This window comes from Pleurodeles waltl, chromosome 5 (assembly GCF_031143425.1).
Source record: "Pleurodeles waltl isolate 20211129_DDA chromosome 5, aPleWal1.hap1.20221129, whole genome shotgun sequence".
Lineage (NCBI taxonomy): Eukaryota > Metazoa > Chordata > Amphibia > Caudata > Salamandridae > Pleurodeles > Pleurodeles waltl.
In genome coordinates, this window is record NC_090444.1 from 1,765,728,785 (window position 1) to 1,765,741,002 (window position 12,218).

Sequence of the window (12,218 nt, forward strand, 5' to 3'; positions counted from 1 at the left end):
GAGGGAAGGATTTCCCAGAATTTTATTGACGGACAATGGTGTTCAATTTAAATCTGAGGAAATGAAAACTTTTGCTAAAATGACTGGTATTGAACAAAGGTTTACAGCTTTATATCATCCCAGTGGGAATGCTGTAGTGGAACGTATAAATAGGATTTTCAAGGGCATCATTCAAATTGCAAAGCATGGAAACAAAAGTAATATAGATTCTGAGTTAAGGAAAATGTTATGGGCTTATAGAGTGACACCTCATGAGACAATAGGTCAAAGTCCGTTTGATATAATGCGAGGTAGAATTCCATTTTCGAAGATTAACCCTGGTTGGATGCAAAGAAGCAGACAAGTACTTTGGAGCAAGGAACATGTAAGAAAGTGCATAAAGAATTCACAAGAAAAGAACGAGGAATATTTTAATAATAAATATGGCACTAAAGAAGCACATTTGAATGTGGGAGATTGGGTGAGAGTGAAATCCGTAAGGAAAGTGGCTAAAGGTGAGAGCAAGTTTGGCGAGCCTATAAGAATTAAGAAAGTGATGAGAAATACTGTCATTTTGGATGATGGCAGTGTATGTCACATGAGTCGCGTTGCTATTGCTAAGCCTTGCAAACAACAATTTGTGCAGTATGATTTGCTGGAAGGTAATAATAACAAATATTGGTGGTTGGAGTGTGATATTGATGGTAACAAAGATTCTAGAGTTATTGGGGAATTGGGAGCTAGGGGCTGTCAGGAAGGTGTCCAGACTCGTATTAATATGGGAGAATTTGAATGTAATGTGAATGAGCGTGAACAGAATAAAAATGTAGTTTGTGGTGAAGTGAAGAAAAGTTGTTTCGGCAGGGTTTTGAGAAAACCTAAGGTATTAGAAAATGTTGTGTGTGATTAAATAAAAATATATATATTTATTTATATACATATTATTATTTTAATTTTGTCTTGTTTTTTGGTGTGTTTTTTTTTAAGGGAAGGGGATGTGTAGTGATGTATTGGTTTGTATGTAAAAGAAGAATGCTATGACATCAGGGGCAGTGGAATGTTGGGGCAGTGGAATGTTGGGGCAGGCTGTGACTGGGGATTGGAATGTTTTCATATGAAAGGTCAGAGTTGTGCCGGTTTGGGGATGGCAAGCTCATTTATCTCTGTCTGTACATTATAACTGGAAATAAACTTTTAAGGAAAGAACAAGAAGAGCCAGTGTACTTACTTCAAAGGGCTTTGAGCACCGGCACCTCCTAATTTACAAATTAAGCACTGACTGGTGGCCATGATATTGCTGTGTAAATGATTACCGTCGAAATTGTGGGAAACGCCTCTGTTTTTATTTTTCTACTAGAAACAGGGCTTTCTGATTCTGGGACTCCATAAGTATGTTAAAAGAGCAACTCAGAATGATACACATTAAATATGGACATGTCCCACACGTACCGCAGACACGGACATTGTGAAATACATCAAGATCAACGTTTACGTTGCTTATAAGGTGTATTTTGGCAAAATAACATGTACTCCCCTTTCAAAGGTGGTAATAACCTACTGTTTCGGTTTTGATGTTCAATAAAGTTTGTTTGAAAGGTGTCTGGCCGTAACGGTGCGGTGACGTGATGGCGTCACTTCCGCTTCCTGCGAGGAGCCGCGGCAGGATGATGGAGATGAGACGAAGGGGCTGCTGCGGCCCCCGCTGACCCTTTCCCCCGCCCCCATCCCATGGCCGCCGAAGACAAGCTGGAAGGGGTCAGCGCGCCCGGCCGCAGGGCCAAAGCAGGTGGGGGTCGGAGAGCCGCCGGGAGAGGGAGACCCGGGGCCCGGCCTGGATGGAAGGAGTGCTGGCGGAGCGAGGGCACAAGCGCTAGGGCTGAGAGAGCAATTCGGGGGAAAGGGCATCTTAGAGGGGTGCTCTGAGGGGCAGAATCTGAGGCGAGGGTGTGATTCAGGGGGCAGGTCGTGGGTTGATAATGTTATTCGGGGACAGCACCTGGGTTGAGAGTCTAATTCGGGGGCAGCACCAGGTGCAGTGGTGCAATTCAAGGGACAGGGTGGGTATGAGCCACTGATTCAGGAAGCAGAGGCTAGGAGGAGGGTGCAATTCAGGACGCATACCCAGGTGGGGACGTCTAAATCAGGATACTGAGCCAGATGGGAGGGGCTAATTCAGGATGCGAAGCCAAGTAGGAGTCTCTGATAGGTTGAAGGTCTAATCCAGATTGCAGAGTCTGGAGAAAGGATTTAATTCAGAGGGTCGAGGATATAATTCAGTGGGCAGAGCCTGGGGCGAGAGTTAGTGACTTAAGAGACAGAGAAAGAATGCATGTGTAATTTAAAGGACAGGTTTGACGTGTATTGCGCAAAGAGCTTAAAGCCAGGGTGTAAATTATGGGAGAGTTCATGAGGGGAGGGTGTAATTTGGGCGCAGCAACTGAGTTCTTTGTCCGGAGGGGGGGGGGAGAGTGTAAACCACTTACGATCATGTCCGAGAGTCAGGCTTGAATATGTGGGTGTTAGGGCCTGTTGGCGAAAATACATTCAGTCTGTTGGGTTGAGTTTCAAGTAGGCACTTGACCTACATATCTTGATCGCCTTGCGAAAAGTTTGAGTGACTGAATGCCATTGATTAGATTTGATTGTCTTCTGCGTATTGGTGGATATTGACTTGCTGGCAGGTATAGATCAGAGTGGTTCCATGGAGAAGAGGTTTGAGCGCTGTGACACTGCAGTAAATGGGAAGTTTCTGAAATTCCTTTCTGCATGGGTTAGTGAGGTTAGATAAATCATTTCAGAACTGTTTCTGAGAAGCCAATGTTTACTCTTGGTGTGTGGAGCCAAGGATGTGGAATTCTTATTGACAGACACCCAGAACATCTTGTTTGGGGCCAGTGCTTAATTTGTGCTTATTGTTTCTGGTGCTGAGGACCGGCACTTATTTTTTAGGGCTGGGGCTTATTCTTCTGCCTCAAACATATGCTGCGAGCAAAAGACACATGGGAAAGACGAAGGAAGAGAAAAAGGAAAAAGCATCACTAAGGTAGAAAGGAGAAAGCTGCCAAACACAGCTGAAGGGGCAGGGAGTGGCTTTTAATGGATTGAAGAGGCCCGGGATGGCTTCAGGATTACGCTGCCTCAGTATTCCGTGCTCGTATATTTAAACGCAGTAACCCCATGTTTAAGAGGAGGGTTTTGGGCACCGGCACGTTTTTATTTACAAATTAAGCACTGGTTGGTGGTCAAGGCCATCAAGTTTTAATGTTTATTTTGTCCTTTGCACAAGTAGGCCCAAACCCGTAGCACAAACCGTTGCCAGGTCGCAGTACTGCTTTATGAATCTGTGTAGAGCAGTGTCTGCAGTTAAGGTAAGATTTGTATCCATATGATCATGCTGTTAGAACTTGTATCTACAGTTCAGAAATGAAACATTTATTAATAGAGTGACCACTGTAAGTAAACGCTGTGTGCTCTGATTGCACTACTGACAGTGATGTGTATACACGTTTGCATAGTTTAATAATTTGAGGCTACCTATAGTGAGTGCCCTGCAATGCCGATTAAATGCAAATACCCGCAAAAGCCTGAAAGCATGATTGATGATGCTTTCAAAATAAAATGCACACAAAAAATAGCAGCTAAAAAGTGTTTTGCTGAGCTATGCAATTTTAAGCACCATTTATTTCCTTGAGGCATCCTTTAGTAAAATGTGTTAGGTACATGCTAGTATTGCCAAGGAAACATTAATGACGGAAATTAGTTTATAACCAGCTTCATCAAGATCATGGGAAATATGGAAATAAACAAGCATTGGCAAAGGCAGTTGACCTGGCGGTGATTGCAAATATTTTTTGTTGTCGTCAATGAGTGTTTTGTTTTTATATTTTTGTAGAACATTGTAGTGGAAGCTGGCAATCCCTCACCAATTGACAAAAACATTGGCTAAAAGCAAAATTGATTTTAGTCTCACAAAACACATATTGCTGTTATTGTGCCTGGAACTGAAAGAAACTGTTATGTGCTCGTTGTGAAAGAGCAGAATACTGTCACTCACTGTGAAGTTACGTAATTTTAAGAAAAACAAAAGCCCTTAGCTAACCGACGTAAGTAGGGGCCCAATTTTTCAGAAAATCACAAAATTGCACCCAGGATGTATGTCTTCACATTAAGGTTGGATTCCCAAACTTAATGGATTAACGTATTTACAGAAATAAGCCTGGAAACCGTACTCCTTTGTAACTACATTTTTGGGTGAACAAATATGCATGTGTATGCTTGCTCATGCAAGAATCTGCTGAGTGTTTGCAAGTTCACTTTCCCTATAGCCCTCTCCCCACTCCCCCCACGCTGGAATGCGTTTTATTTCTGCCTTTGTCAAGAGTAAACTTCCAGTGTGTTAGATTAAAGAAGGAGCTGCCATTTCTCGCTAATTCCGGCTCTAGTCTGTAGATTTGCAGAAAGGTGGAAAAATCAGGGCATTGCTGAAATACACCCTGCCATGATATGAGTTCTGGCATGATCAGCAAGGTTTTTTTTTTCAGAGCTCTGTTTCAGTGAGAACCCTGCCATAATTTTTCACCTTAATCCATGGCACGAAAAGGACAAGTGGCTTTTTATTCTTTTTTTGAACAAGTGAATTTATGAAGCATCTTATACCACGCACAAGCAGATATTTTATGTGTTGAAGGCTGCAGAGAGGTAGAGTAGGATCAGGATGTGTAGGTTGTTACAGTCCCTAATGAGGACGTCATTGTTGAATATATGAAAAATAGTGGTCCCTGTGCTGCAGCATGGACTGAAGCTAGAATGGTAGTCTTTCTAGCAGGTTGTTCTTGCTGATCTGTAGCTAGGTGATTCTGCTTTTTTGTCAGATTTTTCAGTGAAGTGAAGGTGTGTGCTGAGGGCAGACATTGGCAATATTATTTTAGCTTAAAGTGCTTTTAGTTAGCCAAGAGATGTTATGTCTTATCCTGACGGTGCCTGGGAAGGTTCCTTGGATGATGGAGGCATGTTTAGAATAGCGGAGAATGGAAAGTGGACAGTGATGAGCTATAGTGATTATAATGTCATTGGGTTGTAAACCCTGCCGGGACAGTGGGATTTGTCGATGACTGCAAGTTCATCTCCTATTTTGTTTGTCCGTTCTGTGTATTGGACGCTGTAGTCTCCAGAGATGAAGGTGTAGATATTGAGCATGTGGGTGGGTGAGAACTCTTTTGTGAGTACATCCAGTAAAGAGATTGAGGCTGACCAGTTTTCTAGCTTTTCTCAGAGTAGTTCACTGAGGAGTTAAAGTCGTCTCTCAGGTCCTGTAAATTCAAGGATTCGTGCATTCCAACTGACTTGCTTATTTCTATGTCAGGTACCAAAAGGAGTAACAGTTGTTCTTGTTGAATGCCCTCGCCGGAAGCTCACTTAAGACTTTACATTTGTTTCCTCTTCCCTTTTCTGTTAGTAAATACGTTATGTATCTTGCAGTAACTTCCCTTTCACCTTGGCTAGGCTGCTTGGCGCCCCGTTGTGCTTCCCTGCAAATGTTGGGCATATTTCTAGAGAAGAACAGTGATATTGTGTGGTATATTTCAGGTTTATCTGTCTGTTGCTTTTTGATATTATATAGAAGATATATCCATCTGGGTAGATTGCACTTCATACCAAAATCCCTTGGCACGTACAAATGGAGAAGTCAAATGGATTGGATCGATTAGCAGAAGCTGCGTTCTTACCACAGAGAGCATTGGACAACCTGTGCGCTGCACTGTCAGGGATGAATGCTTATACATCAGATGTGGGAAGGGGGTGGCCTCACTCTTTTTATCTTTTACTTCAGTGTTTTTTCTGTGCTCAACAAAATAAATTGTACAGTACCCATATTTTCCTCCAGTCTTCCCTATAATTAGTACCTTACCTACTCTTTTCAGTTAAGCTTTTCAATTAACTTTTCCTGACGTCTATAGCCTGCAAAGATCTGGAACAGCCTGTTGAGCAGATTTCTCATTCAGAGCAAGTGCCTGCAAACCCTTGTGTACTGATATCCCCGTTTCAAATATGGTAGACTTATGCTGTCCTAAAAGGCATCTGCTATCGAATATGCACATTACTGCAGGCCGAAGGTCGTGACTGCTGATATCCCTCTGATTGAGTAGTAACAATGATTGTATATAAATTCTAACATCTGGGGCACTTTGACTAAACCAATATTTTTCCAAATATTCATTATCATTCTTGGGAGTTACAGTTGACATTTTTATTGAATTAGTAGCTTTAATTGATTGTTCTGTCCAGCTTTCTTCTGTCGGTGCACATACTTCTTTACTCCGAAATGCCATTGCTGCACAAATGATGACATGGGATGTTGGTAAACCTATGTTGCGGATTTCAATTTTGCCTTAGATTTAAGACTCATGACTTAAAAATATCTCTGGTTCTCCTGTCTCCTATTATAATTTTATGAACCTTAGGTCTCTTTCTGTTAAGGAATAACTCCAGCCACTATTATTGAATTGCTCACTGGTTAAGGGCAGGCCTGACGTCGTTGTTTTGCTGATACTGTCTGTCTTTTCTAGGATTGCAGATGAAGAGCCCTGAGAAGAAACGCCGCAAGTCAAACACTCAGGTGTGGAGAACAAAGGGGGCAGATGGGGTACGGTAATGGAGCATTCCAGGGGAGGCTTGGTGGGTGGGGCGGGTATGAAATAGGGATATTTATTTATTATAATCAGGGCCACTGGAATTTAGCCGTGTGGGAGGACAGATTGTATGACAAGGAAAAGGCGAATTATGTGGCTATAATGGTCCACGTTTTATGACAGTGTTCACTATTTTGTAATTTTCCAATGTTATCATTATCTGGTCAGTGATTGCACTGCATGAGTGTCAGCTTAACACGAAACGCAGCAATCAGAAAAAGAAAGATAACTTGTCACCGCGCAGTGAAGCTCCTGACACTGTGCTGCAAGACGTGGCAGCATTTTTATTAACTTGATCAGTTTGACCGAGAAATTTATTTTGTTAAAATCCGTAAATTATACAGAAATCCATAATTATGAGGAAAATGCTGCAGCCACAAAATCGCATAATTCCACTGACCTTGAATATACTGCTCAAACAGATTATATTTGTTTACCATGAGTTTCTCTTCTAGTCTCCTTCATTTGGTCGTCTTCTTTCACTCTGTTTATTCTTGTCTCGATGTTCTATTATGTTGCATGTGCTGTCCTCCTGCCTATATTTGGGAGCTCTTTACACATGTCTGATAATAAAATTACAAGTTCAAAATGTCATCATCTCAGGACTGCAGTGCCTTGAAAAGACCTAATAAATTAATCTTGCAAACTCCACTCTTTTCCCTTTTCATTTGGCCCTGTTCACTGTGGTATTAAATAACACTCAACAAAGTTCCAGCAGTGTTACAGAGCAAAATGTAGCCAATTGGTGATTTTTGTTAGCTGTGAATTAGTGAGTTGGAAGTGCAGGATGTGTCTGGTGGCTTTCTGAGTACTGAAAACATTCTGTACGCATGGAGACTCCATAAAACTCGACGGCAGAATTTCGCACTAGTTTAGGTTTATTCTTGACAGTTAAAACTGCCAAATGTTTGCACTTTTTGGTTGCAGCACTAATGTAATAGTTTGTATAAGTGTGGCTGGAATATAGAGACTTTACCAAAATGACTTTTCTCCTTTGGGAGAAAGGGCAAGGTGAAAGGTATCACTTAACGCAAGGTAACTTAATAATAAACTAAGTCCAATTCAAGTGGGTAACTTGTGATAACTTTCTCTATAAGTAGGTACTCAAAGCATATGAGAAAATAAAGTACTTTTGAAATAGGTCAAAAGAATGGAGCCTTGCGCGTAGGTAGTTAGAGCACGACAGGCACTATATCATTTGAAAAAATCAATTGGCCAGTCCATAGTTTTCATTTAGTTGTACTAGTTTTTTTTTCTTTCTGTTTTTAAAATGTTACTTTCTGATCTAACGGGGAGAGGTCATAGAGACCTGGAAGTAAAAGAGCTTCCACATAGAATATAGTGTTGAAAGACTGTATAACATGTGGGAAGATAACAGTTCTGTGGTACACATGGCCAGAAAGCATTTTTCAGTTCACATGCTTGATTGGCTCCGAAGTTCCCAGAAACTGTACAACACAGGGACACTTTGGACTTCTCATTAGTTAGTCAGAGACTAGACATCCTCCTTGTTGGTCTCCATGGCCTACCATCAAAACAGAGGGAATCCTTTCCAAATTATCATTGTTTTGGAAACCTTAATGCTTTGCACATCAGAGACTCCCTTCCTTATGACCAATAGGATTCCTGCCTCAGCTGGTTGTTTAAAGACGTGGAGCTTTGACCACAGCTCTCTTTCGTACTGCACTGACCACGGAGCTGCCTTGAAGACCCCCCTTAAGTCACAGAGCAGTTCCAGCACTGTTGTGGTATGACAGTAACATGATAGTGGTCAGTGTGAGCTGCACACCACCCCAGGGAGATGTGCTGCCTATAATAGGTTAATCATTAGTAACCGAGTGCAGAGTAGTTTGGTAGCCTGTGTCCAGTATACCTATTAGATGTTCTAATCCTACTACAGAAGCTATAGGAATATTTCCTGAGAAGGCTGTAAGCAGTACAGCTATGCATGTTGGTTGATTGTGACATCATCGGAGAAATTGACTAATAATAAAAAAAAAAATTGAAGAAGGGTCAGTGCCTAGGAAGAAGTTGTTAGTCAAGGTTCATTTAGCTCTCAACCTTAATTAAAGCGCACATTTCCACAGACAATTTAAAGCTGTGATAATTTACAGAGAACCCTGAAGGCAAATATGATTGTTAATGTATTGCACAAAATGTATCTAATTCAGAGAGGACTAGTATAAATTTCCCGGGCGCCTCAAATGAATGCCCACAACGTGGAGAAAGATAAGCAGATTTTTAGAACAATAATGCGGTTATGCCCAATTATTACCGATTATTTGGGAGCATCAGTGAAAATTACTGAGTGAGTGACAGAGGGAGAATTATTTATCTCCAAGACACACCTATTAGCCTAGGCCTTAGATCTAACAAAGAAAATGTCAGAATTAAATTCACTGACTTGGAGGATTGATACTGGCAAAACAATTTATAGTACAAGTCTAGAACTCTGCCAGTGCAACAGATATAAGAACATGCTAAACAAATTGATCCGTTGAGCCTAGCTGGAAAGATATGGCATTAGAAAGATCAAAGAAGCTAGATACCAGTGGCTTGGGATGCATTAGTAGAAGGGTTGAAGCAGATTGACAGTTGACCCCCTCTGAATTGTTTGGTGACAAAGAAGCAGTAGCTAGGAATTTAAAACATGGTACACCCTACACAGGGAAGTCATAGTTAGTAATAGACACACAAGCAAATCAATAGACCCACCAAGCACCACATACTCAGAAATAAGGAAATAATAGGTCTTGAGTAGATGGTAATACCAGGACTGCCCAGACCCTCGGACATAAGACATAATATTTGTCATAGTTTCAATATTCTTACAATGACCAGAAGGGCTATCTAGTACGGTACAGACATAACTCCCTACATATGCTCTCAGCCAATACTGTTTGATTGTTAAAACTTGTCATAGACTATTTGTTCTTTAATTATTGGTTAAAAAATACTGTATCAGCACAATGTGTAAGCAGGAAAGAAAACTTAATGGGCAATATGCCCATGTAACCAAGAAGTCTATAAGAAGCAAAATGCTTGTATGAAACAGCTACCTAATAACTTTGTAATAACTGAATGGTTTATGTAAAAAACTAATAAAGTGCGTGTAAAATAACCACTCACTGGTAATCTGTGACCAACTTTCTCACAAGAAACGAGTCCTAAATGCTGCAACTGCCCCCAGTATAATAACAATTTGCAATGATACCATGATAGCTATTCGCATAGCCATTACATTTAAATACACTGTGGTGGATAGTCCTGAATGCTGGAGAACCACGTTATCTAGCAGATAGAAAATCACGTTTCCAAAATAATCGTTTTGGAAAGATGGATTTCTTATAAAAGCTCATTTGGAATGCAAGTTGGCAGAGGCAGCTGCCACCTCACCCCATTGGAGATTGCTGTTACGGAAATTTTATGTCGCAGTGCATTAGTGGTGCAAATCCTCGGACAAGTATGACCAGGTGTAAGGCTAGAAGTAATTTTTAGATTTGCAGACATCTTATTTTCTGAAATAGGATACCTGTCCAAGTAAAAACGTGATTTGTTCCTTTACTGTATTCATTTTATTAAGCTCCTGTTTATCACTGCTTCATCATCTTTTTTGTAGTGTTATGTTTTACGCAAAACAGTCTTGTAAATGTGACCTGACTTTAATATCCTGTGATTGCTGTGCATTTTCTTTTCCAGGGTCCTGCCTATTCACACCTCTCTGAGTTTGCTCCTCCTCCAACTCCGATGGTGGACCACCTTGTGGCTTCCAATCCTTTTGAAGATGATTTTGGGCCACCAAAAGTGGGGGCTGGTTCAGGGGCCCCCTTCCTCAATAACCCAGCAATGTTTGGAAACTTTCGCATGCAGGGTGGCATGCCATCTCAGGTTCCTCCAGGTTATGGTGGGGGGCCACAGTCCATGAGAAGACAACCACCACCTTTCCCTCCAAATCAGATGGGGCCTGGGTTCAACATGCCTCAGAATCCAAACTATGTGCAGCAAGGCAACATCAGTTTTTCAAACCAGCCCTTTAACCAAGTGATGGGACCAAGCTTCAGCCCTCCGGCAGGGCAGATGATGCAGGGACCTGTTGGAGGCTTTGGGCCCATTATGTCACCTACTATGGGTCAGCCTCCTCGTGGTGATATGGGACCGTCTTTAAATGCTCCAGGTGGACCAAACATGATGCAAAGGTTTGGGGGACCTGGGAACCCATTTGGCCCGTCCCCAATGCAACGGCCTAACCTCCCACAGAACAACAGTCCCTTTGCCGGGGCAGACCAAAGTTTTTCAGATAGGGGGGAAGACAACGGAAAGAATCTTAATCCCCCTGCCAATGCATTCAACCAGGAGCAGCATGTGGGGTCCCCTGCTGCTGTCAATGGCAACCAGTCAAACTTTGCTCCTAATAGTGGAGGCAGGAACAGCGGCACTCCTGAAGTCAACAGCCTCCCTCCAACCAGCAAACCACCGGGGACCTCAGGACACCAGCCACCCCCAGGCTTGGTTTACCCCTGTGGTGTTTGCCGAAGCGAAGTGAACGACGACCAGGATGCCATCCTCTGTGAGGCTTCTTGTCAAAAGTGGTTCCACCGGGAGTGTACTGGTATGACTGAGAGTGCTTATGGACTGCTCACTACAGAATCCTCGGCCGTCTGGGCCTGTGACTACTGCCTGAAGACCAAAGAGATCCAATCTGTGTATATCAGAGAGAGCATGGGGCAGCTAGTGGCGGCCAACGATGGCTGAGGTGAAGACTGCAGGCTTTTATATTGGATTACATTGCATGGGGAATTGTTCAGGGAGGGGCAGGCTCCAGAAGGGGAGGGCTGTAAGCTGCAGCATTTTTTTCATGCGAGAATTTAACCTGTTAAAGTATGATGCTTGTCTGATGAATAGAACTTTTTAACAGCACTCTTGCAAGTTGACATGTACCTAATAATGATATTTGGGAAGTTCTTTATCATGGAAAGGCACAGAACTTTGGGGTTGTAGTTAGCAGCCAGAAATAATTTGTAAAGGACGTTTTTGGAGTTATTTTTTATTGCCAACCCATGTTCCTGGTAAATTAAAAACACCCTCTGAGCCCCCCCTTGCATAATATTGTCTAATGTCTGTAGATAGTAAAGCCTTTTGGGAGGTGGTGATCTGTAATGTTCTCTTTACAAGCTCATCTTTTCCATTACCATACAATGGTTTACTGGGACAGAATGGTTCAGATGGGTTGAACTTAGCTACTGCTGTTTGGCTCTGGCATGAGTATTCTGTTTAAAGAGGTAAACCGTGAACATTTTTTTGAAAACCATAATATAGTGATATCACGCACCTGTATACTGTTTTTTTTTTTTTTTTTTTTTTAAAGAAAGAAACTTACTTTTTAAAAATACCATTGCACTTTTGGAAAAAAGCGCTGGACATGTTAAGTTTCTAAAATCTACTTCTCCATTTTTTAAAGTATGCTTGTTCCCTGAAAGAATCACTAATAGGCTGAATGCAATATACTGGCTGATGAAATTATTCAAGACTGTCATTTAGCATTTGAAAGTT

The 12,218-nt window shown here is 41.8% G+C and overlaps 1 protein-coding gene across 6 annotated transcripts; it reads left to right on the forward strand.

Moving 5' to 3' along the window:
- Window positions 1-1,466: 1,466 nt before the first annotated feature.
- PYGO2 (pygopus family PHD finger 2) lies at window positions 1,467-11,763 on the forward strand. 6 transcript variants are annotated; one of them, XM_069236179.1, is made up of 3 exons: window positions 1,467-1,765; window positions 6,546-6,595; window positions 10,368-11,763. In XM_069236179.1, the coding sequence occupies exons 1-3, from the start codon at window positions 1,708-1,710 to the stop codon at window positions 11,418-11,420; spliced, it is 1,161 nt and encodes a 386-aa protein (XP_069092280.1). In that variant the 5' UTR covers window positions 1,467-1,707; the 3' UTR covers window positions 11,421-11,763. The 6 variants fall into 6 exon arrangements, with proteins under 6 accessions (XP_069092280.1, XP_069092279.1, XP_069092281.1 ...); XM_069236178.1 differs by having other exon boundaries at window positions 1,468-1,765; window positions 6,546-6,622; XM_069236180.1 differs by lacking the exon at window positions 1,467-1,765 and adding an exon at window positions 1,784-3,022 and having other exon boundaries at window positions 6,546-6,622.
- Window positions 11,764-12,218: the final 455 nt, after the last annotated feature.

Excerpts from the sequence above, each read along its gene's own strand:
- PYGO2 (XM_069236178.1), top strand. The coding sequence starts at position 1,708 with ATGGCCGCCGAAGACAAGCTGGAAGGGGTCAGCGCGCCCGGCCGCAGG. Across the intron at positions 1,766-6,545 it reads CGGCCGCAGGGCCAAAGCAG|GATTGCAGATGAAGAGCCCT; the intron begins GTGGGGGTCGGA and ends TGTCTTTTCTAG. Across the intron at positions 6,623-10,367 it reads GAACAAAGGGGGCAGATGGG|GGTCCTGCCTATTCACACCT; the intron begins GTACGGTAATGG and ends TTTCTTTTCCAG.